General features: G+C 34.3%; 1 protein-coding gene across 1 annotated transcript in view; it reads right to left on the reverse strand.

Moving 5' to 3' along the window:
• The window catches only part of LOC145255066 (RNA helicase Mov10l1-like), a 157,601-nt gene that overhangs the window by 14,737 nt on the left and 115,942 nt on the right, over positions 1–26,922 (reverse strand). Inside the window, exons 17-20 of the mRNA XM_080113923.1 lie at positions 10,408–10,581; positions 7,369–7,518; positions 6,858–6,965; positions 733–873 (exon numbers count right to left, since the gene is read on the reverse strand). Coding sequence (XP_079970049.1) covers positions 733–873; positions 6,858–6,965; positions 7,369–7,518; positions 10,408–10,581 — 573 coding nt within the window. The remainder of the gene's footprint in view (positions 1–732; positions 874–6,857; positions 6,966–7,368; positions 7,519–10,407; positions 10,582–26,922) is intronic.

Below are 26,922 nucleotides of genomic sequence, written 5' to 3' on the forward strand. Positions count from 1 at the left end.
TTATACAATATGGACATTTTCACTTGTAATTTATGTTTGGTAGTTTTCTATAACATTGTTTTTTTTCAAATGTGAAGAACTTAATTTTCACTTTCTTTTAAATTGCTAATTAAAATTTCAGAGAGTGAGTGGTTAATCATGTCAAAGGCATTAATGAAAACTAAATACAAGCAGCCACAGAATTTGATTTCTTTAAACAAAAGGATGTTTTTTTAAAAAAAATTTTATTGTAGATTTGGCAACTATTGGTTATTTTAAGTTCAACTTGGCTTGACTATTTATTATGAAAAGACTGATATCTGAGCAACATTTGCAAATTGTGCAAATTTATTTTATTTACTTTTGATAAATAATTTTAAAAAATGGACCTATCAACTGGCTACCTCATTTGTGCAATTTAACCCCATTAAATTATTTTCTTTGGAAATATGTCCCATGTCTATGCTGATAAACCAGACACAATAGATCACTTGAAAGACAACATTTGACGTGTTAGTGTTGAAATACCTAATTTAATATGCAGAGTTTGTAAAAATTGAACCTCTAGATAGTGTTATGCACCCGAAATTATACTTAAATTATAAAATAATTTTTTTGTGATTTATTTTAATTGAAAGTCTCTTAAAAAAAAAAAAAAAAAAAAACTTTTTACAAGCAGCCACAGAATTTGATTTCTTTAAGAAATTTTAATCACAAAATATTTTGTAAATTACAAACAAACCAAATACTTACATGCATGAGAACATAAGGGTTTCCAACAATAATAAGCAATGCTTGCGCACGTGTAATGCAAACGTTGAAACGCTTTGGGTTACTCAAAAATCCTAGTGTGTGTTGTTTATCAAATTCTATAAAATCTTCATTTGCACGAACCTGAAAATTAGAATATTAATATACTATTATTATTAAAAACGTATGAAACTCAGCACAAAAATTATGTTGAAGCTCATTTGAAGAATCTATTATAATTGACCGGAGAGAAGAAATTACTTCTTAACATTATGATGATCACTCGAGAAATTTAAGTAAGATTCTAATTGCAGACAAATATTATTTCAAGATTTAATGAAAATAAGTTTTATTTATATTTTCTTTAAAATTTCATAGATTTTTATATTTCTTCACCTTCTAACACAATTTCACAAAAATATATAAATTTTATTTTACTGTAAGTCTGACTTGATACATGGTATGATATGGTATACAGATGCAAACATGGGGACTCGTGTTTTCATGAAATAAATAACCTTCGCCGAATGTAATATAATACAAAAACTACTTGTTATCAAAATCTAGAGAGATACCAATATGATCCCATGATTTGAATTGCATATTAAAATTTCATAACCCTGCATTAGATAGTCATTTCAGTAAGTTTCATTCGTTCCTTGGCATATTGGTGCGATAAGTATATAGTTACAAGAAATAATGAAAACAAAACCAACTTTTACAATTTTCTGTAAGTTGGTAACTTGACAGAAAAATTCAATCAACTCATTCATGAATTGCCATAACTATTTTTCAACAAGTCTAGGATAACTACCTAGTAACAATTGATGCCAGCTTTCCATTGACCACTGCTTTCTGTCCCAGAGACTGTTTTTAGTGCCTAAATTATCGTTTGTTATAACTAGTATTTTCCAGAAATCAAATACAGTTACAGGTTGTTGTTCAATATAAATTTGACACATTTGGGGAAGGAGAAGTCATATCTTAGCAGCCACCCTCTCAACTCAGTGTTTTTTTTTAATACTCAACTGCACCCTAAACAAGGCATATTGCCACTTGGACATAAGGGGCTACTAATTGGGAGCATGCCTAAGAAAGATTAAGATGTTCGAAGCAGGTAGCAGGAAGAGAATTCCAAAATATAGCCATTCCAGGAAGAAACTTTCTGGCATTTAGGGACAACAGGAAGGGAAGAGTTGTGATTTTGTGCTAAGTGGGTTTGTCGGAGATAAACGTTGAGGGGGCACAAGTGCAATGAGTTCATCAGAGCACATTCCATTAAAATACTTGTAAAACAGGCAAAGGGATGCAACATCACGGCGATCGGACAGAGGTTGGAGCTTAGTTGACAAAGTGGAACCTATTAGACTGGAGACCCTTTTGTAAACCCTATCGAAGGGGAGAGACTAGTGGTAGATGCACCAGCCCAGATGTGGCAAAAATCCATGCATGGATGAATCGTGGCTTTGTAGAGGTACAGAATACTCTCAGGTGTGAATAGTTTTCTGGCACGATAGAGGGAACCCAGCTTCTTTGTTAGAACCTTCGCAATGTTCTCAATGTATTTGTTTCAGTCCATATTTCCTCTGATTGTTAAGTCGAGGAGTTTGAAGGAAGAATTCTCAGGTAGGGAGTTATTTGTCATGGATATCGATGGTTAAAGAGGCTTCTTGTAATTTTTTAAAAGAGAATAGCTTAATTTTACTAACATTAAATGTTATCCTCCATTTATATCCCCATTCCATTACAGTCTGGAAGTCATTTTCTAAGGATTCAGCCGTTGTCTTGGATTTTTGTACATCCATTCTTCCCTCATGCATATTATAGAGCATTGTATCATCAGTAAATATACCTATCTCGGACACAATATTATCGGGGAGGTCATTGATGAATATCAGGAATAATAGTGGTCCAAGAATCAACCCCTGAGACACTTCCACATTAATGTTATGCTGCTTAGATGAATGTCCATCAGTGACAACCTGGATGGTCATATTGTCTAAGAAGGATCTAATTATATTTTGTATTCATTCAGTAATACAGTATGATTTAATTTTCATTAGCAGTCCTTCATACCAGGCTTTCTCAAAGGCTTTGAATATATCGAGGGTTACAGCCCTGGCTTCACCCGCCTTATTCAGTGCATGGTATATGCGTTCAGAGATGACTTAAAATATCTGCAATAGAATGACATTGCCTAAATCCGTACTATTTGTCAGAAAGAAGATTAGCTTTTGCAAGGTGGTGGACTACTGCTTGATTGATTCGTGTCTCAAACATTTAAGAGAAGACAGAGAGAAGACTTATAGAGAAATAAATGAGAGGGTCAGTCCTTTCGCTAGAATTATTGTACACTAGTACCACAGAGGCCATCTTCCAACTATTAGGGAAGCAGGATTCAACAAAGTATTTTTTATAGAGTTTGGAAAGTATGGAGGTTAGCTCAGCTGAGTATTAATTAATATAGCAGGGCCCACATGCTTGGAGGTGTCTAAATTTTTTACGACGGGTGATTTTCAGATCATCAATTGTGGCTTTCGATTGCATAGGGAAATTGGGAGGAGTTGTTTGTTGGCCCTAGAGTAGAGTTGGAGGTGAATCACTGAGCAATTTTTAGTTGACGTGCATGCAATGATTATTGGATAGTGAGAGAATTACTGATTGCCCTTTATTCACTAAACTGTTATAATTTTTCCAGAAATTACGAGTGCCTATCTTCTGTTATTTTATGCATTCCTTGGTTATTATCAGCATACCATCTTTTGGCTGTGGCTATTACTCTCTTACAATGATTTCTAACATCTATAAACCTTTGCCTATTTGTATTTGACTTATGACGTACAAACCGGCGGAGTGCATGGCAGCTGCACAACCTAGTGAACCATGAGAGGGTTGGTTGGTTGGTTGTTTTTGTTTTACGGCATATCAACCCTTTTCAGGTTATTTAATGCCGAATCCAAAGATTTTGAAGAAAAAATTTTTAATAAAATATATTTTGTTTTCAAGTCGGTTTCTATTTAACCCATAGTTGGAACCCTAACAGGTACTACCACTCCGAGTCAGAGTGGACCCGGGAGCAATGGTAATTAAAGGGTGGCTCCACACTCCCCAAAGCCCACAAGCTGGGGCCTCACCACTGGATATAGTTTAAGGTCATATCCAGGACCCCCATTGAGGGATTTTTACCCTCTGGAGGGGGGCAGTTGGTGTATTCTAATGCCCCACCGACAGGGCTACCATGAGAGGGAGTGCAACTTGCTATATTTCCGTGTGGGGACACATGCTTCAATGCCCACTTTGCACTAGTCAGTTGTTTCATTGCTACACTGTTCAGCAGGGAGAGAGAAGATATTGGTCCATGGGGCATCTCTGATGGCTTCCAAGTCAGCCCTTTTGAAGTACCTTGTCATTTTAAGCCATGGCTCCTCACCTTGGGGTTGGGATTTAAGTACGATGTCTACTGATACCACAAGGTTATCTGCATTTCTGAGTCAACTGTGGGCATTAATTACACAATCTCCAGGTACTGTGGCAAGGAAGAGGTCTAGAAGTGAAGCTTGCTGGTGGCAACTATCTGGGAGGTGGGTGGGAACATAACTGTCTTTGTGAGGAATCCAAAAAGTTTACTAAGAGGTAAAACTCTATATAATCTAGATTACTTTTAAGTTCACGGATATTTGTGAATGCAAGCCTCAAGGGAGGAGGCAGATTGGTTTTGTTTGGGTGGTTGTCTGGTTTGATTGTGGTATTTGTTGGGGTTGTCATTTCATTTCATTATGATTTGTTTAATTACAGGTAGGGGAGAGTGTTGGGCAACGTGGGCCAGTTTTGACACACCAAGTATACACATACAATAGATCCATTAGCTGAGTCCTGCCTAAGAAGTTGTGGTCTCATGGAAGCTCAGAGATAGCAGCAGAGTCCCTTTTCATGCGTGACATAGTAATACAACTATTCTGATATTATACAACTGATGATAGAGCAGCCACTTTAAGTGCTACCAAAGAGAGCTCTTATACCGCTAGTTGGAAACAGCAGACAAACTGTCAATCACATACCCTCAACCTTAAAAAAAAAAAAAAAAAAAAAAAGTCAAGACTAGCCAAGTGAGAACAAGTGGCATGCAAGCAAACCCAATTTGCTCAGTTTGTGAGAGAAAGAAAGAAGTTGGGGATAGGGGAACAGTGCTCAATGTCCTAGTCAGGAAACAAGGCCAAGTGCAAGGTGGCCCTGGTGGGTCCCTGTTAATGTACCTCTGCACCTGGCTAATAGCAGTGAACAGCAACTCAATATAACCAACCAATATAACCATCTGAATCAAATTCCTTTTAAAGACTGGCAGGACATGCATTTGCTGGAAACACATCCAAAGACTACAGTTTGAGGTAACTTGGTCTTCATGAAGTATGGGACTGTGCAAACTATAAGCTAGCAGCTGTATTTTAGTTTTAGAAAATTAAAATCCATTTGTTGATTTTATTTATGCATTACCACAGTTAATGTGGTGCTCTATTCATTTATTTTAATACATACAGGTAATCATCAATATCAGGGTTTAGCCATTTGATAATGTTGCACTTTATAGTGAAGAGGGTCGTTAACAGTATACTTCCTTGTGGAGCATCCTCTTTGTTTTGAGTTGAAACTATCAATCTTATTCAAACATGTTTGAGACAAAGTTGATTATTAAGTTGAGTAGTCTGCCTTTTAATCTCAGATTATGTAGGCTTTATATTGTACCAGTTTGTCAAGTATCATTCATATTCTCTAAATTAAAAAATATTGTGCTATGTTATATTTGGATACTGTTTTTAGTAAGCTATCTAAGAAAGGTCAGAATGTTTACAACAATTTTCCTAATTGCATTTATTTGATAACATGGGGGTGTTAAGTTCGTTTATAGTTTTGTCATCTCTTCTTTGATAGGTTTTGAAAATTTTCAAAGACCAAATTTACACTGTAGAAAAAGATGGTGTTAATTACAATATTTGGTGAACAAATTTTGAACTCTCTAGAAAAGAGAATTTCTCTAAACACGTCAAAAAATGCTTTGATAATCTCCACTGAATATTTTATTCTAAAAAGATGAGAATTACTTGAAAATGTGTGGCATTTTGGAACTAGTTATTAAAATCTTCTCAGCAATGCTGTTTTGGTTTGTACTCTAAAAATTGTGAAAAAAATTGTGATTGAAAAGCAGAACTTAAACAAAATGTTAAGAAAGACATAATTACCAACATTCAATTCACAAACTTGTATTATTGCATGAAACAAGATAAGGAAAATCTTCAACTAATATATGTATTTTTTCCTTATTTAATAATTGCAAAAAAGAATACCTATTTTGAGGGGTGCTATAATTGAATTAGATATATCCCTATGCAGAGGTGCAGTTGATATATTCTACAGGTCCAGAAGATGGGTTATTTGTGAATAAAGAGAGCTCGATTGAGTTGGAAAATAGAGTAGGGCAGAAAAATGTAAAAGAAGTTGAGAAAGATGGACTTTGAGATTATTTTGCCCATAGATAACTTCAGAGTGTATGATTTGACTTGCAATATGACTGGTATCAACCCTATGGATTGAACCGCATGGAGTGCGGGCGTGAGATGTTGCCTGGTATTGCCCACCATTAAAATCCATAACACTCAACAGTTTAAATACCAAAACCTGATGATAATGATGATGGGACATTACCAGTCGAGTCAGAGTGTAACAGAGGTGACCCTCCCCCACACACTCCTCAAATTAGAGCTTCACCCCCAGATGCACTTTAATAAATGGTTTGTTTCTGTTGTTTGTAGACCTCATCTTATCCTCAAGTAGCCTAGGTGCCTTGATATGTGGGGTCTCATTAGTACATAAAAAATGAAAATAAGAAAAAAAAATAGCAGATACCCTTAATGTTATATATTAAGTATAAAGAAAAAAACAAACAAAAGATTGTTAATGAAATTGTTGATTCTAATGGTTTATGAATGTTAAAATATTTATAAAAAAAACAAACAAAAAGAAAGGCTTTATTATTCATGGCAGCAAGATTAAAGGCACTGTCTTTTTAAAAAATGTGCAAGAAAATTTGGTTTTAATAATAACTTGAGAAAGGCAAACATTTTTTAGATACTCACAGTAGAAATAATAATAGCTTTCCTTTCTTGTCCTTGGAATTCTTCAACCGATCCAATTTTTACGTTATCTCGGCCCAAGTGACTCATCAGCAAACGGATTTTCTCAACCTAAATAGAAACGAAACGAAACTTTTACATCATAAGTGTACACTAGTTCCATGCTATTAAGATTTGTATGAATACTTGACCACTGATAATCCCTTCCTCATTAGTTTTCAAAATATTCAGAACTAAATTTTTTTACACTAATATCCAGAAAAAAATGATTGTTTCAAAAGTTTTATCAGACTTGATACAATCATTTGTTTTTCTCTCAAAGGGATATTTTTCTAAAAAAATATTTAATACATATTGTAATAATGCTGTATCCCCAATATTAGGCATAATTTATCATATTAGGAATTGTTTCATGGTACTATTAAAATATACTTGCAAAAACATTTAATGATATCTTCCAATAAAAAATACACATACATTTTAAGAAAAGAAAAACAACAGAACAATAACTTACCTGTTTCCGGTAAGGAGTGATTATTCCAATATCGTCTTCTGTGAGATAACAACTATAATCTGCAAGGAGACCTTGCAAATACCTCACCACTTGAACAGTTTCAAATGGGTTGAACCATGAAGGACTATTTCCTTCTCTTAAGTCTTCACCCTACAAGAGAGAAAAGATTCAGGGATACTGTACAGGGCAGTAATCTGTAATCATTTGAGTTTGATTCTAATATTGGAATGTGCTTTGTTTCATCCATTTTATGGTAAACTTTTTTTGGGATTATTTGATGACAAAAGAATACTCATCATAAAACGTTCATTAAAGTGAGTTGCTATTTTTATCCAAGTTTGGGATGGAGAAGAGAAGCTCATATTTTTATTTAACAGTATTAATGCATAAACAAAATAGATGAGATTCCATATCTTTCATTGGATGTATTTGAGAAAGATTACTGTATTTAGAAAAAGAAACAACATATATACATATATCTTTAAATAAAATATTGGCGCTTCTACAGAATTGGGATGAGATTTTGTAGTCGATAAATGGAGTTTTCAGATGAAAAACAATGGTTTCAAAGGTAGCTCCCAAATTATGCAGTTGAAATTACCTGAATATTACTGAATTATTAAACAAAACTTTAATCATCTTAGCAGGTGAAAAATTGCCACCATCTTGTTTAAATCAAAACAGAAAATTACCTCCCTTCTTTTTTTTTTTTTTTTTTTTTAACTCCCATGTCTTAGTCATTTGCATGAAATTCTACTTTTTATTCTTTTTAATAATTTTCTACCTTATCGATTTTTATAATTTTTTGATATAATCATCTTAATACAGGGAATACGTAGATGTTTTCATGTGAAATTCAGTTTTATAATTTCCAAAATTTCGTCCAAATAGTGTAGAAGCGACAAAATATTTCTAGCTTAAACTATTTAACATTTCTGTTGAATAAATACATGGACAAAATGAAGCATATTAAAAAAAATTTTTTTTTAAATTGAGATAAAGTGTTTTGATGATAAAAAAATTGGAAATCCCTGTTAAGTAAAGAACAGCTTTTAGACAAAATTTCAAACTCATGTCAACTTAAAATTGGAAATATTTTACATTAACACATGTACAACGATACAAGACAAATTACATTTGTAAAGTTGTGTATTGCTTTGGAGAGATTTCTTGCTTTTTGCTTGGCGTTGAGGCTAGAAGCAAAGTGTAGTATCTGATCTTCATCTTTTCTGTCCTCGATCTTGAATGACATTCCTAAAAGCGCTTCCCAGAAATTTATCTCATAATATGAACATTAGATAGGGTTTTGTCATTCCAAGTTTGTTGACTTCAAGGAGTAAATTAATTATATTTTTTATTACAATTCTACTTGATAATTTTCTCTAATTTTTGGTGTTGTTACGAGGGAGCATTTCTATAAAATAATAAAAATAGCAATAAAGCCGTTTAAAATGTGTGCTAACGTATTCTAGGCACCCCTAATGATCAAACCTCAAAAGTTTTTAATTCACAAGATTAGTTTAAAGGCCAGAGTATAGTAATAGAAAGATTAGAAGGTTTTAGAATTATCTAGAAAGCCCCAGAGGGTTCTACAATAATCTAGAATGGGTTCGGATGCCATATAAATAAAAGTGGAGAGGGAAACATATCAGTTATCAACTTGGACCCGCCAAGATAACTCCGGTCTATGATTCAAGGATATGTCCAGCCGAAAGAATCCAAAACACAAAAAGAAAAAATACATCCCTCCAACCCACAGAAAGTTGCAGAAAAAGCCCTCTGGACTAGTGGTAAATATAATTTTGAAATATTCTCATTGACCAAACTTTTAAAAGAAAAAGCAAAAGAAATTTTTATAGTCATTGAATTCCATTGTTAATAGAGTGAATAATCATTAGAAGACTGGCCTGTTAGCAGTTCTTAATTTGACTACTTCCCTTACCCTCGTAACCCTCCACTTCCTCATTCTAGTTTTCAACCTCGAGTTTCAACAAGCCGTCTTTTCATTTGTATTTGATAGTAGTAATCCAAAATAACTGTATCTTTATTAACTGACCTTTTCATTTGTTTTGTTATTGTTGTAAATATTTGTGAACAAACCTTATTTGTTTATTTTGTTATTGTTGAAAATAAAGGAAAATATCATTTTCCGAAAACCATATTTCATATCATTCATATATTTTTTTAATTGTTACATCTTTTGAATGTAACAGTGTACACTGATATTTTGCATTGATAAGTATATCTCTAAGTTTTATTTTGAGCTTCCAGTTTTTACATGTATCTCTTTATAAATAAGCACCATCTTTTTTTAATTATAATAAATGGTTGGATTTTTTTTGTTTAACAGCAGTTATAGTAATTTAATATTGGAAACCATTTTTCCAAAAGGTCTCACAAATTGTTAAAATAATAGCTGTACAATTTAACCCCATAAATGGGTGAAATGAGGGGATTGATACCTTTCAAGTTTTACTAGTTACCTAAATTAATAAATTTAAGAGTTGGGCCCATTTCTCGCACAACAGTAAAGTCAAAATGCTCTATTTCAAGTTAATTCAACTTTATACAATAGACACCCCATCTTTTTTTTTACTTTTTATGCACACAAATATCAGTTCCAAGATTAACTAATTTGTATATTGTTTTGAAAAAAAAAGACATTTTATTTGTGTTTTAATACTTAGCCATTTTTTATTGAAGAGAAAAAAGAAAAAAAAAAAAACGAATTTCAATTAAAAAACTGAGAAATCACATTTAGCGATTTAAGTGGAAATCTTTTTATGGATAAAAGAAAAAGAAGAGAACTCCACTAAAGAGCTGAGAACTTGCATTCTTGAGCTAAGAATTAAATATTTATTATTTTTAAATTAATGTTTCAAGTAGTAAACTTTGTGAAATGTAGTATGGCAAAATCAGTTAATGTTCACTATATTTGATACCCAGGCAATATTAGGAAAGTCTGCTAATATCTTAAATATGCATTGATAAATCCTATCCTACCTCCCCCTCCATCCATAGAAAAATGTTTAAACTTACACGAATTCCATGGAATATGATTGGCACAGTTTTGTTAGGTAGAGATTTCCAGCCACAAAGGCTGTGGGTAAGCTGCTTCTCAGCTTTGACTTGGAGTTCATTTGAATAGAATAATTCTGATGGAAGTTGAAGCAATGAAGAATGTGAACGATAATTGTAAAGGAGTTTGGTCACCTGAAATGACAAAACATTAAAGTAAATCTACTGAAAAAAATATTTAAAGAGAGAAACTATCACATTCCTTATTTATATATATATATATATATATATATATATAAGGGAGTAGTCACCAACAATGTGTATTTTTTAACATTATTTTATTATTCTGTGTCTTGGTTTTTCATTGAGAATTATGTTTGGATCATTGTAATAATGTTTTTAAGTCATTGAAATCGTTTTTACGCACGTTTCAGACGTTCTGTGATGCGTCCTCGTCAGAAATTATTTTCAAATGTGTTGGAAATGTAAAAATGGCGATTTTCGTAGTTAATTTGAAGTTTTTCCAAGGGGTGGAGGCTTGTAAGTGTTTATTATTCATTGGCATGCTCAATTTTTATTACTCTTTTATTGGGCTTGTTGAGGGAGACCACTGACCTGGCTATCTCTTTCTGCTAATGTTTTTTTCTTTTCCTTTAGGGTGGGGTAGGGTATGTGTGTGTGTGTGCACGCGCGTTTGCTTTTGTTGGTTTGGGAATGTGTATATTGTTTTATAGTATTTTGGGGTTATTTGCTTCCTTAGGAAGACGACTGTGGTCCGAGGTGAGGTCGTTACTAATGTGTATGTGTGGGGAGGGGGGACTAGCTCTTCTGAAATAAGGGTAGGGGTGCTTTCATTCTATTTTGATATTTATTTTTTGGATTCTTGGATTTTAGTATTGTGATTTTTCGTTTTAGTCTTTTCGGGTATTCCTTATATTATGTTTGTTTAGAAAGAGGGGTGTATTTAAAATATGTATAGGGGATTTTTTAACGTTTCTACTATTTGTCTCCCCATGTGGGTATGGCCAGACCCAGGATCGGTTCCTAGTGTGGGGAAGATTTTGTTCCCCAGAGGGGGGGCATTGGAGGGGTATAGGAGGGGGATGATAAAAGGGAGGATAGTTGTTTCAGTCATGAGGGGGTTCTCCTATATATAATAACTGATACACTGAATTCTTGTGAGGAAACCCACCAAAATAAAAAAAAACAAAACATAAAATGGATTTCCAGTCGTAAAAATTATGTAATCCGAATGAGTTTAACCATTGTTTTTTCTTCTTACTTGTACGTTAGAATAAAGTATGTGGTAAACATTTACTTTTTAAAAAAACTAAATTCAAGGATTATAAACTAAACATTTTTTTTTCACATTTAAGTGACATTCTATTTTAAAGTTTAAAAAAATTGTTTACTTTCTACAAAAATTTTTCAGGAACTATACTAGCAGCAAAAATGTTTGAAAATTTGATTTTAGATGTTTTTCCAAAGTGTGAAAATCTGAAGAGAAAAAATTAAGACTAAAAAACACATTAAATTAGTGGTGATCCTAGAGAGCCACTAGGAAAATATGCAGCTGCTCATTGGGCTTGTATGAATGAAAAACAGAAAAATCATCAGTAGCTATAAAGTATAAATAGTAAAACTTATAGTTTACTACAAATTCTTCTACATATGCATCAATAATGTTAATTAGAAATATTTTTAATCTTTAAATGTTTTTCTTCCAATCAATGTTTCATAGATCAGTACAAAATACTGAACTTTTTTTTTTCAGTGATATTTTACCCAAAATCATTAGACATTTAGACAATAAATTTAGCATTTTAGCAGAGTTTCAATAATGGTCATGTATAGTAGTAGTTGTGTGAAAAGGCTGGATTGTAGGAATTGAATACTGGCTCTGTTATTCTTCAGAGATTAGATCCATGCATCTTGACTAGATTCTTAGTATACTTTCATGTTTCACTCATGGGGTAAGTATTGGCAGTAATTGAATTTGATTTTTTTTTTCTTTATCCTGTTAAGGGTTCTCATTCTCACCTTCTCTTGGGAACCCCTGGGTTTATTCTACAGACTGCTGATCAAAGATGCAATTAGAGTTACTATCTTCTTGTGCCTTGTTGCAATCTTTCTGTGCTGTCATCAACTCTGGAGTACAAACAGAACAGGTGACATCCAAATAACAAAAGTCACTAGATATTCCAAAATTTCTGTTCAATTGATATTTCAGTGTGAAAAAAATTCTTTGTCAGTGATGTTCTTCCAAGAGTTATTAGAAGTTTGGAAAGCAAGTATGCAGATAAACATAAATTACACATTTGGATGAAATTTCTTTTTCTTAAATAAATAAATTTCTTACATCTATTTGAAATTCTTATTGATTGATTGATTTTACGGCATATCAACCTATGTGATCATTTAATGCCAGAGTCTTTTTTTTATATATATATACATTAATAGTTTTATGTATGTATCTGATGTTCAATGTCTATGTTTATATAATTAGATAAGGTATTGTTTTTTTAATTTTTAATTTTGTTGAGTAACCCTATTATCTTCAGATACTTGAGAAGGGTAGGTGGATCTACGCGAGTGAATATGTCCTTTACAGTTTTTTCATTATGTAGATTCAGTTGGTTTGTTTTCAAGTCTTTGCCTCTTGCTTCTTTTTTGAGTAGATAAGAGTGTGTTATAGAGGTATAGCCTATTCGGAGTCTTGTTATTCTAACTTCCTCCTTTCTGGTCATTCTTTTGTTTGGTTTCTGTTTTCCTATGGTTTCTTTGATTTGGTATAGCTTGGTTTTAGTACAGGAGTTCCACGACTCTTGCCATTTGTTTCTAATATATTTGTTAATGGTTTGTTTGAAATCGGTATGAGGGATCTTATCATTGGGTGGAATCAATTTTAATGCTGCTTTTACTGCTTTGTCAGCTCTATCGTTACCCTTTATGTTGATATGACTGGGTATCCAACAAAAAAGGATGTTTTTATCATTAGGAATATCATCAATTTTATTTAGGGTTTTGGTGATTTCCTATTAGGGTTTGTTGTTTTCTGTTCTCAGTACTGATTTGGCATTTGAGCAGATAAGTTCTTTATCTTTAGAGGATTCTATAAGACCAAGTGCCATACCAATGGCCGATACTTCGACACTGTAGATGGATGCTTTGTCTGGTAATCTTTTAATTAGGATTGTTTTATTGTGTACTAGCGGAAGTGCTAGGCGTTGCCCGGGTTTTTGGAGGCGTGTGTGTGTGTGGGGGGGTAGATCAAAACAAATGTTAAACTTCTTTATAAGATTGGAAAGACAAAAAAAAAGTTTTGGTAGGTAGGATCGAACCAGAAGCCTTGAGGTGAAGGTGGAAAATAAAGTGTGAAAAAAATCTGACACGCTACCACTCAACCAGCAAGGGAGAGTAACAAAAACATTCTGAATTTAAGGATTAAAACTCAATTGACAGGTGCGTGAATTTAATGAGGTTAAATATCACGCCATACAGGGAATGAAATCCCACACTTTTACTGCGAGGCATTCGATCATTATTTTTAAGTGTAATGGGAAAGTTGTCACTTCCATATGAATCTTCTAATACATTCCATTTGTAATCCAAGGCAAACGTTGGATCACACAATGTTAAATCAATAATAATTTTATTAATTTATTTAAATGACCTTGCAGCTGTTGATAGGACAATAAACCGAACAACAACCAACCCAATATTGGAACTGGACAATGAAATTATACCTATTGTTGATCAATATAAATATTTGGGCATCATCTGGGGTGCAGACAAAGACTCAATAATTAAATTATACAGATCCCCTTGTCAGTTCCAAGTTGGATTATGGATGCTATATCTATGGATCCACAAGAAAGTCTTATGTAAAGGAATTAGACAAGACATCACCAAGGGCTAAGATTGGCTCTAGGAGCCTTGCCCATCTCTCCAGTGGAAAGCTTATATGTAGAAACATATGAACCCCCACTGTCACTTATAGTTTGTTTGTTTGTTTGTTCTGTTTTACGGCATATCAACCACTTTGGGGTCATTTAATGCCGAAAGGTTCGTTATGTTGTGTTAAATATTGGTTTGTTCTTAAGGTTTTTTTTTTGGTTTCTTTTTTTTGGGGGGGGGGGCTTTCTTTATATTTTTGAGTATATTTTAGTTTCTTTCAGAAAATTGATAATTTTTTGGGGATCAATCTTGTTTAATATTGTTTTCAGATTTTTTTCTTGGTAATACTTTGTTCGGGTTTGTTCAAGGTCAATGCAGTTTGTCAGTATATGGTGTATTGTGTAGGGTTCTTGACACGTTATACAGTTTGGTGTCTCCTCCCCTTTTAGCAGATGTGAGTGGGTGATGTGAGTGTGACCTATTCGCAGTCTGGTCATTACTACCTCTTCCTTTCTTGTTAACTTTTTGGTGTCTCTTGTTCCAATATTTGGTGTTATTTGGAATAATTTGTTTTTGGTGCATGAGCTCCAGTTTTCTTGCCATTTTCTCTTCAAATATGTGTTTATTTTAGTCTTTAGGTCTGTATAGGGGATTTTTCCACTTATGTGGTTTTGTTGCAGAGTTTCCTTTGCTGCCTTATCTGCTTGTTCATTCATGTAGATGCCGATATAGCTTGGTATCCAGCAAAAGATAATGTTTTTTTCTATGGTTATGGCATCTATTTTGTTTAGCAATTTTGTAATAAGTGGGTTTGTCATTTTTTTTTCTTTTAGAGATATGAGTATTGAAAGTGAGTCAGTAAATATGATATATTTTTGTTGGTCATCATTGGTTATTATATTCAGTGCCAAATCTATGGCTGTTGCTTCTGCGCTGAAAATAGAAGATTCGTTTGGGAGCCTTTTCTTTAGTTTTATTTTTTTGTGGATGGCTGCGCATCCTACTTTATCTCCATCTTTTGATCCGTCAGTGTAAATTTGTGTATATTCTTTGTATGTATTCTGGATGATAAGTAGTTCTTCATGGAAGGTTGATGGGTGGGTTTTCGTTTTGGGATATTTATTTGATTTTAATATTATGTGTGGTTGTTTGATCATCCAGGGTGGAGTTTTTGATTTGTTATATTTATGTATTTTTGTAATGTCCATTTGGGCTTCTGTGAGAAGGTTTTTTATCCGGAGGCTGTAGGGCTTGATATTTTCTTTCTTGTTGAAGAGATGTGTGTATTGTGGGTGGAGGGTACATTGGTATGCAGGATTTGTTGGACATGATACCAGCTTTAGGTAATATTGTAGCGCTAACTTCTGTCGTCTTAGAATCAGTGGAGGCTCATGGGCCTCTATATAGAGGCTTTCTACTGGAGAGGTTCTAAATGCTCCCAAGGCTAATCTTAATCCTTGATGATGGATTGTATTTAGTTCTTTTATGTAGGACTTCCTTGCTGCTCCATAGATGAAGCATCCATAGTCCATTTTAGATCTGATTAGAGTTTGGTATAATTTCAATAATGTGACTTTGTCTGCACCCCAATCGGTGTGTGCTAGGACTTTGATCAATTGCATTGTCTTTTGGCATTTTGCTTTTAAATATTTTATATGTGGTATGAAATTCAATTTTTTATCGAATATAATACCTAAATATTTATGTTGGTCGGTGAGTGGGATGTTCTTGTTATCCAGTTTCAGGTTGGGGTCGTGGTGGAATTTTCGTAATTTGCAAAAGTGGATGCATTTAGTTTTTTCCTCTGAGAATGTAAATCCATTTTCTATGGCCCATTTGTTTATTTTATTCAGACAGAGTTGTAGTTTGCGTTCGGCTGTTTGTATATATTTAGATTGGTAGTATATAAGTAGGTCGTCCACGTATAGGGCGTTTTCAATTCCTGGGTCTATGTTTTTTATGATATTGTTTATTTTAATGTTGAAGAGGGTGACAGACAGGATACTACCTTGGGGGACCCCCATTTCTTGATCTTTTTGGACTGAATAAGTGTTGTCCATCCGTACTTGGAAGTTTCTATTTGTTAAGAAATTTCTGATAATTTCTGGCATTCTACCCCTAAGTCCTAGTTCATACAGGTCTTTTTGGATTCCGTATTTCCAAGCGGTGTCATACGCCTTTTGCATGTCAAAAAAAATTGCTATTAGATGTTCTTTTTTTTCAAATGCTTCTCTTATGCGTGTTTCCAGTTTTATTAAGTGATCGGTGGGGCTTCTATTTTTCCTGAAACCCGACTGGCTTTCTGTAATTAGATTTTTGCTTTCCAAGTACCAATTTAACCTTTCGTTAATCATTCTCTCAAAAGTTTTGCACAAACAACTAGTTAGTGCAATAGGTCGGTAGTTTGTTGGGTTTGTATGATCTTTTTTTGGTTTGGGTATTGGGATTACTGTTGCCTGCTTCCAGTTTTTTGGAAAGTTGTTAGTTATCCATATCTCATTGTAAATTTGTAATAAGTAGTCCAGTGATGGTTTTGGTAGTTTTTTGAGGAATTGATAATGGATCTCGTCGGGGCCGACTGCTGTATCGGGAGATTTGTTTATTGCCTCCTCTAGTTCTGCACTGTTGAATAATTGATTGTAGTTTTCTTCATTTTTTGATTTGAAGTTTATTTTTATTTTTTCTTCATTGGAATTTTTTATTTTGGTTTTTTGATGATGAGTTCATTGAGAATTGTTCTGCTAATTTATTTGCGATATTTTGTTTGTCGGTAATCTTTGTGTTGTCACATATAAGGTGTTTAATAGGGTTCTTTGTATTTTTTCCTGCTATTTTTCTGACCATCTCCCATACTTTTTTGTGTTTTGATTAATTTTTGTTACATAGTCTTTCCACGTGTTCCGTTTTGATTCTTTGATAGTTTTCCGTGCTTTGGCTTTGCTGTTTTTATAGGTGTCCAAATTTTCTTTCGTTGGACTGTTTTTGAATTTCCTTAGGTTTGCACGTCTGGCTCTTATAGCTTCTTTGCATTCTTTATTGTACCAGGGTTGGTTATATTTTGTAGTAGTGGAACTTTTTGGTATGTTCTCCTCGGCTATTGTGAGTAGGGTGTTGCTGAAATATGTGATGTGTTCTAAGTTAGGATTCGCTTCAGGTATTAATCTGTATTGACATGTATTTTGGAAATTTTCCCAATTTGCCTTTTGTAAATTCCAGCGGGGTGTTTTGTCTTCTAGCTTGGGATTCTCGTTTTCTATTATGATTGGGAAGTGGTCACTTCCGCATGCATCCTTGTGTGTTCTCCAGCTATAATCCATGTATATAGTTGGGTCACATAGTGTTATATCGATTGCTGATAGGGTTCCCGTTGGTGGGTGCATATATGTATTCTCTTTGTTGTTGAGTAGGCATAGGTCATTTTGGTTAATTATTTTTTCTATGGTTTGGCCTCTTTTGTTGTTTTTTTTACTGCCCCACCATATATTGTGACTATTGAAGTCTCCCAACAGTAGGAAAGGTTTAGGTAGTTGTTTGATTATATTGTTTAATTCTGTTTCGTTTATTGTTTCATTTGGTGGTATATAGAGTGAACACAGGGTTACTGTTTTGTGTAGTGTTGCAGTTATTGCAACAGCTTGCATATTTGTTTTTAAGTTCATTTTGCTGTGTGGAATGTTTTCGTTTATCAGTATTGATGATCCACCGGTGGCTTTGCATGATAATTTGTTTATGTGGTTGTATATTGAGTAGTGTTTTATGTTAATTTTGTCATTTTCTTTTAAGTGTGTTTCCTGTAGGCAAATTATTGCAGGACATAAGGATTTGATAAGTATTTGCATTTCTTCGATATTAATTTTTAATCCTCTTATGTTCCACTGTAGGATTTTGTTAGTCATGGTTTATATTTTCTTTTGGTTTTGGACTGTTGGTGTTTATGTCTACGTCCATAGTTTCGATGTTAGTTTGGGTGTTTCGGGTTTCAGATCGCGAATGGGGTCGCGGTGGGTGATGAAATCCTGATCTAGAGGTTGAGCGGGATCTGTTTATTTTGCTTTTATTGGTATCTATCTTGTGGGGTTCTTTTGGGGTCTGTTTATTTTTCTTAATTTTTTCTGTCGTAAGGTTTGTTTCTAGGGATGCTGTTGTTTGGAGTTTAATAGGTTTTTGTGGTAGAGTTTTAGTTTGGGGACTTTGTTTTATTTCGGTTATATTCTTTAAAAAATCTTTACTTTCTGTGATGGTTTGTTTCATAGTTTTTTTGAAGTCTTCTATTAGTTCTCTCATTTCATTGAGTAATTTCATGAATATTTCAATTTGGATGTTTGAAGGATTTGTTTTTGTTGTATTATTTGGTTCAAAGTTAGGCTGTGTATTTCTTTTTGTTATTTCAGAGTATTTTGTGTTTTCTGCTAGTTTACGGGCTTCTTGAAAGCTTATGTTTTTGGTGTATTTTATTCTGAGAGTTTCTTTTTCTTTTTTCCATTTTTCGCATTCTTTTGAGTTTGCGCTATGATTTTGATGGCAATTGACGCATTTTGGTGCATTTTGACAATCAATATGTGTTTCTTTGTCTCCGCATCTCATGCAAGTTGGTGGTCGTGTACATCGATCTTTATGGTGCCCGTATCGATGACAATTGTGACACCTGAATGGGCTTGGTATATAAATTTCAGTATTTATTTTTTCATATCCTATTTTTATGTTGTTAGGTATTTGAGGAGTATCAAATGTTAATATGTAAGTGTTTGTGTCTATGATTTCGCCGGATCTTGTTTTTGTCTGAATTCTTTTGATATCAATGACGTTTTGATTTTTAAGATTATTTTTTGCTTCTTCTAAGGGGCACAGGGCTAATTCGGGGCACCTGATTACACCTTTGCTAGTGTTCAATGTTCTATGGGGGTAGGTTTTTATTTTTCGATTATCGAAAAGTTTCCATTTTTTAACTTCGATTTCTTGTTTCTGGTTTGTTATTTCGATTAACAGTGTGCCATTTTTTTGCTTTTTTACAGTTTTTGGTTTGATTTCTTTTGATAGTATCCTTTCTATTTTGAAAGGAGACATTTTTGTTATTTGTTCTCCTTCAATTGTTTCTATTACAAAAAATCTCGGGAAGGTTTGTTTGTTTATTTCAGTTTCTGAATCTGAGCTGGTTAGATCAGAAACTTCTGAATGACTTCTTTTTTGAGGCTTATAGTGGGCCATTTTTGTAGTTCGTAATTTTTCTTCTCTAGTGCTCCCCACCCACCTCGGAGCCCTATATGGGAGGTGTTGGGGGGGGGGGGAACCCATTCGCCCCAACAGCAACAGGGATACACGGGAGGTATACTCGTCTCGTTGGTAGACCTAAGCACCTGTAGTTCGTCCATTTTTACTAAAAAATTTTTTCAAAAGCCTCTTTTTAGTAAGAATATTTGTTTTTCAGCCGTAAAAAGTCCATTTGTCCAGCGAGTCGATTGACCCATGAGCCACCGCTTTCTAAATCTGTTTATTGTAAAAAGGTGGAGAGTACGAGTGGATTTTCTTGTTATGTTAGTCAGGTTTAGAGCTTGACATGACCAGCCGATTGATTGGATCGGGCCCGTCCAACCGCCCGTCTGGCCTAGTACGAGGCCAAAGTGGAGTGTTGCCACTGATACCTTTGTTTTCCCTAGGTATCAATTACTCAGCCACCAGGATCCCTTTCCTAGGCATTACGGGTCGCCACTCACGGCCAACAGGTGGCTCCATTGAGAGGTTTTTACTCTCTGCAGGAGGGCAGTCGGTGTATTCTTATGCCCCACCGACGGGGTTGAGTAGTAAGGATAGAAAAAGAAAAGAGTGGAAGGGGGGGGGGAATGGGGGCTGTTGTTTTTGTTTTTATTTTTGCAGAACATAATTAAGTTTTACAAAAGGTGAAATAGAAAACAAAAACAGAAAATCGATGTAGGTGCTTTTCGTCTCAGGAAGCCAGTAGACAGCCTGATCTGGTAGCACCAGGTCACTTATAGAAAAATTAGGACTACAATATTATACAAAATTGGCTTTATGCCTAACTAATCCTGCTTATAAATGTGTCATCCACCCCAATATAAAAACCTCTTCGATAGAAAAGAAAATGCTATGAAACCATTCAGCTTACGTATGGAAGAATCCATAAATAAAGCCCAAATAGACATTGCAACAATACACGAATCTGTAAAAATCCCTCCTGACTGACATGACAAAACCACCAAAAATAATATCAGACCTAATTAATTATCGTAAAACAAAAACCAATCCAATCATATATCAAGAAAAATTCCAAATAATTAAAGATAAGTATTCCAAACACTCAATTTATACAGACGGTCCAAAAGATGGAGACAAAGTTGGATGTGCAGTCATCTATATATATATAAATATATATATATATAGTAATTTATAAAATATATATGGCGATTAAGCTACACTGAATATTCTGCGTTTCATCCACTATAGGATTCGTCAGGCTTATGCGCGAATTCTGTGATTGTTTCTTTTTTTTTATATATGTTGAGGATTTTTAGTTAGCCAATCAGCTTTCTAGTATCCACCGCGTCCCTTCCTATCAGCCAATGGGCATGCATTTTATCGAACAAAGGATCGGTTTTAGGACTATGTTAGTGGTTTAAGGTAGACGTTTTCCTTTTTTTTTTTTATATATAAATATACATGTGTACACACATACATGTACATATACATACACACATATATATATATATATATATATATATATATATATATATGTGTGTGATTGTTTATGTATATTCATGTTTATTTAATTTATTTATTTGTTTGTTTTCTATTGTTATTGTTAGTTTTAAAGCTATTTTGTATCGCTATCCTAGAGTAAGTTTTATTTTGTGAACACAGTTGTTTGCTATTTCTCGTCTACAGTTTAATAGATTTTGGGGTTCTTTAAAGTACAGGATAGCAAATTTTTCATGGAGGCATAATTTACATGGGTCATCTAAATGTCTGCACGTGGTAGCTTGTCTTATTATTTTCCATTCGACTACCGGCGAATGTCCGCTTTCTTTGAGTTCCCTGTATTTATTCGCTAGTGTTGTTTTTATACAGTGTTTTTTATTTTTGAATGTACTTTTGTGGTCATAGTATCGGGTTTTGAAATCTAAGGAAGTCATGCCTACATAATATTTCTTGTTATTCGGGTTTTCTTTCGCAAATATTGTTGCTTGATAAACTACGCTTTTTGTTAGACATTTATTTTGGACTGGGCAAAGTGTGCGGTGTCTACAGTTGCATTTATCTTGTTCGTTATTAGTATTTTTATTTATGGTATGGTTGGGGTTGGTTTGTTATTATTATTATTATTATTGCTATTATTATTATTGTTATTTCTGCTAGTGTTGGTTATATTTTTGGCATGGTGTCTACTTTTTTTATTTTTTATTTTGTTGTTGTTTACATTGTTTTCATTTAGTATTTTGTTATTATGTGCTTTAATTATCATCTCTAAATTTTCACAACAACTGTAAGATAACTTCAAGGTATTTTTATTGAAGATTTTGTGTAAGGGGTTGGTTGCGGGAAAGTGTTTTTCAATAAGATCTAGAAGTTTCTTGCCAAGTTTTGTTTTTAACATTTGATTGTATGGGGCCGTATACCAAATTATAGTTCTTTTTCTTCTATTTTTGATTTTATCATAGTTGTTGGTGTTTTGTTGCTTATATTTGATACCGATATTTTTGTATCCACTATTTTTTAGTGCTGTTTCGTAGATATTGGTTGACCTGTTAAATGCATTTTCATCGCTTGAGTTGTTACTGAGCCTACTTACGATCGAGTTAGGAATGTGTTTTATAATTGATGGTGGGTGGTTGGACTTAGGGTTTACGTAAATTGGAGTAGCGTTATCTTTTAAGTATGGTTCATATGTGTTTTTATCTAAGTTTAACGTGACGTCCAGGAAGTTTGTTATTTTTATGTTAGCTGATACATCCGCATTTAGGCCTAATTTTTTCATTTCCTTGTGTATGATTTTCTTAAAGTTTTCTCCCTTGACTATGTTGGAGTTTTTTATTATAGCTAGTCCGTCATCTCTATATAGGCCGATATCCGTAGTATCGAATATGCTTGTGAGGGTATATAGAATGAATAATCCCACAAGATCTGATGCCTCTGCAGAGTCTCTGGCACCCATCGCCAAATCGAACAAATTTTTCATTTTAGTTTTTATCCATTGGTTATTGTTATTTATTAGAACTGATTTTCTACATAAAAAAAAAAAAGGAAAACGTCTATCTTAAACCACTAACATAGTCCTAAAACAGATCCTTTGTTCAATAAAATGCATGCCCATTGGCTGATAGGAAGGGGCGCGGTGGATACTAGAAAGCTGATTGGCTAACTAAAAATCTTCAACATATATAAAAACAAGAAACAACCACAGAATTCGCGCATAAGCCTGACGAATCCTATAGTGGATGAAACACAGAATATTCAGTGTAGCTTAATCGCCATATATATTTTATAAATTACTAACTAGTTCTACCTACGTATTGAGCACTTTTGAAGTAAATACTTAAAGTTTACGCATAAATCTATACTTTCGTATATTAATTTTATGTGAGTAAATGAAGTAGTTATATATATATATATATATATATATATATAAAAGCGAAAATGTTTGTGTGTATGTGTGTGTGTGTGCGTTTTCATGCATGTCTGAGAAAGGCTTTTTTCCAACGTGGATGTCGCTTCTTCGTAAAACTTTTTATATCACATCTAAATCATAATATGTACGAGTTAACAACGGGGGTCGCCTGTCTATTTAATTTCAAAAGATAAATATTCCATATATTTGGATCGCCGCATGTTGTTTTCACTTTTCAGTATAAAAACAGCAAAACTGGATTCAAACCGGATGTCAATGTCACCGTCAACTATTCCGCAGTAAAACGATTTGACCTCATTAAAAACTGCGGAATAGCGTGATGTTTGACATTCACTTTTTAATCACTCTTGCATTGACTGTCGCTGTAGCACAGGTGTTCAGGCTCAGCCTATGGGCCTCAAGGCTCTGGGTTCGAGCCGACCTGTCACCAAAGCCCCCTCCCATTTTTTTTTTCATTTTTAAAGTCGTTTTTTTATTGTTTTTTTATATTTAAACAGGGTTAAGTTTCCTTTTTTTTCTTCTTTACCCCCTCCCCCCAAACGCACACACCTACAAGCACCCGGGCAACGCTAGGTACCCCCCCCCCCGCTAGTCTATTTATATAAAAGTGAAAACGTGTGTGTGTGCATTTTTTTTGTATGTCCACCAAAGGCTCTTATCTGACTGCTTCTCAGCTTGCTCGCTCATTCTTATAACTTTATATGCTACGGAGATAATATCTAACACTTACGAAATGACGTCGTAAATTTCTTTTATTCACCAACTTTTATCTTACAACAAAATTCGCGCTGTGAATTCGTTTTATCTGCTACTGCTCCTCCTGCTGCTGCTATGTCGTGATATTTGACCTAGAAAACTACTTTCATTTTTAAATCCTTATTTTCAACTCTTTCCAAAGTCCTTGGGCTCGTGGTGTAATGCTATGTCATCAGACTATTAACTTTAAGGCTTCGAGCCTACCTTCCTCCCAAAACGTTTTTGCTTGTTTTTTTTTTTTTATTATTAAAACTAGGTTATTTCTTTTACTTTCACTCTACCCCCCCCCCAACTGAAACGGGATTATTTTCCTTTTATACTACTAGCGGGGGTTACCCGGCGTGGCCCGGGTGTTGGGGGAGGGGGGGGGGGGTTAAAAAAAAAAAAAAAAAAAAGTAAGTATGAGGATCGAACCCGAACCCGAACCGTTGAGGCAAAGTTGTGAGAGAAAAAAAAAAAAAAAACGTGCGATGTTAACCATTGCCCCACCGCGACATGCTAACGGAAACGCATTTGAATTTAATTACTTGGATTTAGCAGGTGCGTGTTTTAATGAGTTAATGAGGTCATGCTTGACTGCGGGATTTCATTTACTGCTGAACGCTTTTTTCCTCGCCCGCAAGATGTTATAGGAAAAAGACTAAGCCACATGCGGTGAGCGACAAATATTGAATCTTCCCAAAATTGAGCAAATTAAATAGACAGGCGAGCTTCGTTGTTAACTGTGAGATATTACGATTTATATGTGATATAAAAAGTTTTTAAAAGTTGTTAGGCGAGCAACCGCTTCTCTGAAAGAAGCCTTTTGTAGATACAGAAAAAGCGAACACATACATACATTTTCGCTTTTATATTTATAGACTAGCGAGGGGTACCCGGCATTGCCCGGGTGTTTGTAGGTGTGTGTGAAAAAAACCGGAAACCTTGACGCGCATAGTAAAAAAAAAAAAAAAACAGGTGCCCGTGAAAAAAAAAAAAACGAAGCCTTGACGACGCGCAGTTGGAAAATAGTAAAGTGTGAAAAAAAAAACAGGTGCATGTTTTTGATTGACGTGACGGCGATAGGTATTCAGCAGTTACGATTTTGTGCGGGACAGTTTTTAAATAAATAAATGAATCGGTTTGTTTGTTTTAACTAAGTTCGGGGAAAACCAACTCCCTGTTTATTAGGGCAAGTGTCTCGTCTCGAAATGAAAGCTACCATCTGATATGACGAAGTCGACATTGAACAAACGTTACTTAGCTCTCTAGAGACCACTGGCTCTGAGTCTGAGCTTAGAGTCGAGTTCCACTTTTTGTTTATACCGAAAACCGAATGTAACGCGTGCCGATGCAGTAAATGTGGAATAATTAAGGTTTAAAGTCAATAAAATTAAATAGACAGGCAAGCTCCGTGGTTAAGTGTGAGATATTACAATTTATGGATGATATAAAAAGTTTTAAGTTGCGAAGTGAGCGAGCGCTTCTCTGAAAGAAGCCTTTTGTGGACATCGAGGAAAAGCGTACATACATACATACATCTTCGCTTTTATATATATAGATGACTATGGCATGATGTTTGACCTAGAAAACGTTGACATAAGTTTATCCACTTGCTGCATTTTTAAATGTTTAATTTTGTCAGTTTTCAGTTCTCTGTCTCTAACGTCAGGGTAACATGTCAGACTGCTTTTCCGCCTTAACCTCAAGGCTTCGGGTTCTAGCCTACCCCCTACCAAAACTTCTGTTTTTTTTCTTTTACAACTCCAAACACACTTGGGCAACGTTTTTTTTAAATTTTATTTTGTTTTGATCTACGCCTCCCCCTTCCCAAACACACACACCTCCAAACACTCTGGCAACACTGGCCACCCCCACTAGTCATACATATATAAGGCAAAATGTGTGTGCACATTTTTTGTATGTACAGCAAAGGCATTTTTTCGGGGGGGGGGGGCTCCCCGTGGGGTTACTATTTCTTCATACTGTGAATATGTATATATACTGTGTAGATTGTAATATCTACGATTTGCAAACACGCATCGCGTCTAGATTTATTTACACCGATTTTTACAAAATTCTTGCTATTTCGGCTACCCTCGTGTGTGTTTGGCTTTTTCATATAAAAGCGAAACTAATCTGAAGTTAAGACAACTTTCCCTGCCCCTGTTCCGGGAATGTCCAGAAAGCAATAAAGCCTTGATCAATGCGGTGGAAACCTCTTATATCAGACAATTGCTATTCAATAGGATATTTATTTGGATAGCCAAAGTTGGGTAAACAAACTAAAAAAAAAAAAAAACTGCCTCACAGTAAAAGGTAAGTGTGGGATTTCATTCCCTGTATGGCGTGATATTTAACCTTACTAAATTCACGCACCTGTCAATTGAGTTTTAATCCTTAAATTCAAACGTTTTTGTTACTCTCCCTTGCTGGCCGAGTGGTAGCGTGTCAGATTTTATTCATACTTTATTTTCCACCTTCACCTCAAGGCTTCTGGTTCGATCCTACCTACCTACCTACCAAAACTTTTTTTTTTTTTTAATTTATTTTAAAAGTGTTTTTTAGTTTTTTTTTATTGGGGCTTGTCTTCGTAGAGTAAGTGTTCTTTATTTTCCAGTATGTCAAGGTGAGATTGGAGGAAGATTAGTAAAAGATTTGGGTTGGAAACTTATTTAAGGTAGATTTATATTTTGGAGAAGAGATTTACCTCTTTCAAGTAATATAGAATTGTTTTTTTTTTTAATTTATATTTTCAAAGAGATCTTTTTCAATATTGGGTCATGGTGCATTTTCCGGATTTGGCAGAAATGGATGGCTTTTGTTTTTTCTTTTGAAAATTTAAACCCATTTTTTTTTGTTGTCCATTCATTTATTTTGTTTAGACACAGTTGTAAATGGCATTCTATTCTTGGAATATATTTTGATCTATAACAGATCAGGAAATCATTCACATAGAGAGCACATTCTGTTCCTACCTTCATATTTTTAATGATGTTATTTATTTTAATGCTAAAACGGGTGTCAGAAAGGATGTTTCCTTGTTTCTTGTTTTTTACTGATGGATAGGGTATCACCTAATCATACATTAAATTGCCTATCATTTACAAAATTTGTGATGAAAATGGGCATTCTGCCCTTTTAATCCTAGCTCTTGAAGATCTTTTATAATGCCATGCTTCCATGCTGAGTCGTATGCTTTTTCAATATAAAAAAAAACTGCTGTTAAATGTTCTTTCTCGATAAAGGCTTTTCTGATGAAGGTT

Source organism: Euprymna scolopes, chromosome 1, assembly GCF_053919585.1.
Source record: "Euprymna scolopes isolate OS-2025 chromosome 1, ASM5391958v1, whole genome shotgun sequence".
In the NCBI taxonomy this organism is placed as follows: domain Eukaryota; kingdom Metazoa; phylum Mollusca; class Cephalopoda; order Sepiida; family Sepiolidae; genus Euprymna; species Euprymna scolopes.